This window comes from Phalaenopsis equestris, unplaced genomic scaffold (genome assembly GCF_001263595.1).
Source record: "Phalaenopsis equestris unplaced genomic scaffold, ASM126359v1 Scaffold000053, whole genome shotgun sequence".
Taxonomy (NCBI): domain Eukaryota; kingdom Viridiplantae; phylum Streptophyta; class Magnoliopsida; order Asparagales; family Orchidaceae; genus Phalaenopsis; species Phalaenopsis equestris.
In genome coordinates this window covers 1,353,998-1,358,508 of record NW_018164495.1, presented here as the reverse complement: position 1 = coordinate 1,358,508, position 4,511 = coordinate 1,353,998, and the positions used below count along the sequence as shown (strand labels likewise).

The 4,511-nt window shown below is 40.9% G+C and overlaps 1 protein-coding gene across 1 annotated transcript; it reads right to left on the bottom strand.

The window, feature by feature from the left end:
• Positions 1-455: 455 nt before the first annotated feature.
• On the bottom strand, positions 456-2,258 carry LOC110019183 (protein FEZ-like). Its single transcript, XM_020716766.1, has 3 exons — positions 1,713-2,258; positions 1,323-1,612; positions 456-1,218 (listed from the first exon to the last, which is right to left on the bottom strand). Exons 1-3 carry the CDS (start codon positions 1,876-1,878, stop codon positions 730-732), a joined length of 945 nt encoding a protein of 314 aa, XP_020572425.1. The 5' UTR covers positions 1,879-2,258; the 3' UTR covers positions 456-729.
• Positions 2,259-4,511: the final 2,253 nt, after the last annotated feature.

The window sequence follows — 4,511 nt, the reverse complement described above, 5'->3', positions numbered from 1 at the left end:
AATATTATTTTAACTATAACACAAAAAGCCAATATAAAAGAATGATAATAAATACTATTTATTTAATTATTTAATTATTTAATTAATTCAAGCTTAATGAAGCTAAACATGATCGAATAAAGATTCATTCGTATTCAGTTTTTTGTTTTTAAAATTGAGCTGAAACTATTAATGCTCACTTCGTTTGCTTCAAGATTGTGTCAAACAAAGATTATTTTTCACGAATGACAAGCTCTTCCAACACCCCTATTTATCCCTTGTAGATCTACACCCCAAATACACAAAAAAATTATTAACTTTTGGCAATAAATTCCTAGCCATTATATGATAACCTTATTGTGCTATGAAGTATCAATACAATCAGAAAGAAATTAATAAACTCTTTAAAATAGGAAAACTATGAACATTTTTTATTTAGATAAAATAATAAAGATATCGTACACAATAGGCGCACATACAAAGATGCAAGTAGAAACAAAATAAACTAAAAATAACAAAACAAAGCCCATAACCATCCAATGAAACACCTCCATGAAAGCAACCAATCCCATAAAAGAGAACGCATCGTCTTCTGTTCAGAAACTCAGTTTTACATCACCTCCCCACTGCACACATATGAACAAATCCACACAAGTTTTGGTAGATCGAACGGCCACCTACGAAGTAAATATGCACATATACGTGTACAGAAAGTCGCCTGTCACCTAGACTTCCTCCGCGTTTCAGAGTTCAAAAGTTTAGCAAACTTGCATATAAAGGCGACCACTGGTCAAGCCATGGACTCCGCAGTTGACTTAGAAAAGAGTCCTGCACCAGGTCAAAGCTGTGGTTGGGAACTTGAATTGCGGGCAGGATCGGCAGCTGCCGGCCTGATGGGACCTTAGCCGCCGGGCTCGGTGGCGGACGACTGGCAGTTGGTTCTTGTGTAACTGGAGGGCATTCGACAGCTGCTGATGGCTCCAACAAAGGCACAGTGGTTGGTATGTTTGCCGCCGAAGAAACCTCTGCCGCCTCTTTATTAAACTCAACCGGCGGCACGTCAAACTCCGCCTTCATCTCCATGATCACTTCATTATTGTCATATGAAAACTTGTGCATGTTGTCTTGGTCGGCGGAGGTTGCCGATGCACTGGTTCTGCTTTCCTCCAATGCCGCTCTTTGCTCTAGCTCCTTCAGCGACGTTGCCTTTCTATAGATCTTGCATAGAACAATATCTTCCTGTTGCAAAAAAGACATCTTTATAAATATAATGATGAAACTCGCTCAATAATAGTTTGTTGTGACATGAAGTATAGTGTAATTATAAAGAGCAAAATTCGTACCTTGGGAGGCTGAGGTACGGAGAAAGAGGTTGGGAGAACATCAGGGAGCCGGTACTCATTCATGACCCAATCCGTCTTGTTGCCGTGAGGAGCGCGGCCGCGGTAATACACCAGAGTTTTCTTGAGGCCAATGAGACGCCGGGGATTGGCGGCGCTACGAATCGGCCGGTCTGAACCGGTGGCCTTCCAGAAACCGCGCTCCGTTGTCCGATTTGGCCGCCCGCCGTTGGCCTGCCGGCGGTCTCTCGGCACAAAAAAATACCACTCTCTCTCCCCCATCTTAGCCAAAGCTGCAGACATTGACCAAACCACAATCATATGATCAACCCTCCAACGAATCAAATTAGTGCAAACAAGAAACAACGTCAGAACAGAGCGTCGAAGACATACCAGGGAGATCCCATGGATCATACAAGTAAAGATTGAGAGTTCCAATAATGTCGAAGTTGAGCTTCTTGCCGGCGGTGGCTCGCCGGAGGTAAAACTCGAGCAACTCCTCCTCCGTCGGATGGAACCGAAATCCTGGCAGGTCCAGCTCAGATCCGCTCCTTTCCATGACCTTCCTCTGGTTCTCACTTTTGGTTCGTTATGCTTCTGTTCAGGAAGGCCTAAACTTTTTGAGTTGCTTGGAATCCTTGCAGCGAATTGCTGTATATATGAAGGCGTAAGTGCCCGCTTGAAGTGGAACACTGCTTACGACCACCAAATGAAGTTGGGGGCGGAAGCCATGTTGGGTCAAAGAGCTCAGGCATGATGTGGCAATCAGGATATGCGAGTCTAGGTTCCTGGTGCAGGAGAGTTTGCCAACATGGAAGGAGTCCACTTGGAGGCTATTTTAAAATGGAAATTTAATAGAGATTATAGGTAACAATCTTTATTAAATGTTGGTAGGCCATCCCTTTGATTTGTCGCTTTTTGTATCTAACATTTTGCTTGTGCGGATTTCAATATCAAAATTTAGGTTCACACATTATAAATCTGCAAAACAACATATTTATTAATGGGAATTTAGGAGAGGATGTACCCACTTAAGTAAACCTTTATAAATTTCAAGTTTGAATTAGGGGCATTTGCATATATACCACATAAATTTTATACATTTACACATTTAACAACAGTGCCTCTGTTGGTTGACATCATTGGTGTAAGACCCCTCAGGTCGGGGGTTCTAATCCTCCTCTGACAACATAAGTCTTAAGAAGGGTGATACTCGAGAATTGTTAGGCATATTAAAACTGGAGGCTCATATAATAGCCTTTGACTATTCCTTTTAAAAAAGAAAAAAGTAATATATTAATCAAATTTGTGACATGAGATAAAAAATATTACTATAACTTAAAAAAATATGAAATATTTATTTTCATGCATAATTATTTAATATCAAAATATTATAAATATAAATATCAAATTTTTGATGTTAGATACGTAAATACATAAGAATTTTGCATGATACTAATAATTTTATCACTTTTCAAATACATGTATAATTACACATTGCTACTTAATTTAGGGGATTAACTTCTTAATTATATTAGTGTAATGTTTTATATAAAAGTAAGCAGGAAGCTTCGTGATTTGGAAAGGACCGATGGGTACGGCTGTGACTCCGTCATGAGGGCATTGCGCTCGTGATGGTGAAATCACGGATTAAGAAAATCGCTTAATGAGAACACATAATATAAAATAATAATGCAAAAGAAGTATCGATTTGACGAGAGAGGTGAATTTATTATGCAGTGTTCTGGCACTGGTAGACTTCCAGGAAAATTACAGGTGTTTTATTTATGGCTTGAATTCTTGTTTTTTTTCTGAAATAATATTTCTAGAAATTTTATTTATATTTATATTATAATTTTGCCAGTTTGGTCTTAGTTTTTATATTTCACATGAATGAGGATTGTGATCAGAACTTGCAATCGATCAAGTGTGAGTGAGAGTTGAGGGTAAATGATTCCGAGGATGAAAAAAGTTTTAAGGCACGTAAGGGAGAAATAAATTATCAATATTTTGAATCCTGATATCTTGGATTAAGGTGATTTTGGCTATTGATAACTGTTCTACTCTCATATTATGATTTTAATAGGGGCAGTCACATGCATAGCCCTCAAAATAATTGATATTTAGTATCTTACAACCAAACTTCAAATTTTACATCCTTGTGTTGGGACAATCTCATAGAAGTAAGAAAAATGTCACACAACTCGAAAGTATGACTATACTCGTTTTCACCGCCACCTTCTTCCTGTACCCGCTTTCACAATGTTTCGTGCATCTCACTTCCAAGGGTATCTCTCGTATTGGGACCTTGTTTAGGATATAAGTTTGGGATTTGGCTACCTTAGCTATTGTAAGTTCTCGCGAAACAGAGAATCGACCAACAAAGTGTTAGGTATGGCTCATATACCAGGAATTTGGAGTCTCTTAGATTTGGAGAGGAGTGTCTCCTGGGATGAAGAGCTATGTCTTTTAGTGTGAAGATGTGTGTCTCTTGAATTAGTGGGTTGGGGGGAGTTGGGGGGAGCGAGGGTAATTAGTGGGTTGGGGGGAGCGAGGGTGTATTTGTAATTATCTGTGGGTTTTATCTATAAATAGATGTGTAACCTTATGGGTTAAATAGTGAATTCGTCGCTCGAATTCGTCGCTCGCTCCCGAGGATGTAAGCATCTTTGTCGAACCTCGTTAAATCTCTGTGTTCTTCTTCTGGATTTGCCTTATTTTCGCCCTAAATTTTACAACAATTGGTATCAGAGAGAATTTAGGTTCTAGGGCGGAGGAGATCGACGCAGGAAAAAGGAAGCAGGAAGAAGGATCAAAGTTCGCGTGTGGTTCGTGGCGAACAAGAAGCCGAAGCAGATTGTTTGCGAAACGAGGTGTGACAGTTCACGAACCTTCGCGGTGTTCAGCGAGGTGGAGTTCGTGAACAGGAGTTCGCGTGCAGATTACGCGAATAGGAGCGTTTGCGAACAGTGGAGCTCGGCCAGCGGAGTTCTCTAGTTTGTCGCAGGAGGAGTTGCGGCAGGTGCAGTTGAGACTGGTGGTGCTCGGCCAGCAGAGTTAGCAAGTTTGTCGCAGAAAGCATTGCGACAGGTGCAATTGAGATTGGTGGCGCTCGACCAGCGGAGTTTGCAAGTTTGTCGCATGTAGAGTTGCGGCAGGGGGGAATGCGGCAGGGGGGGGGCGGGCCGGGGG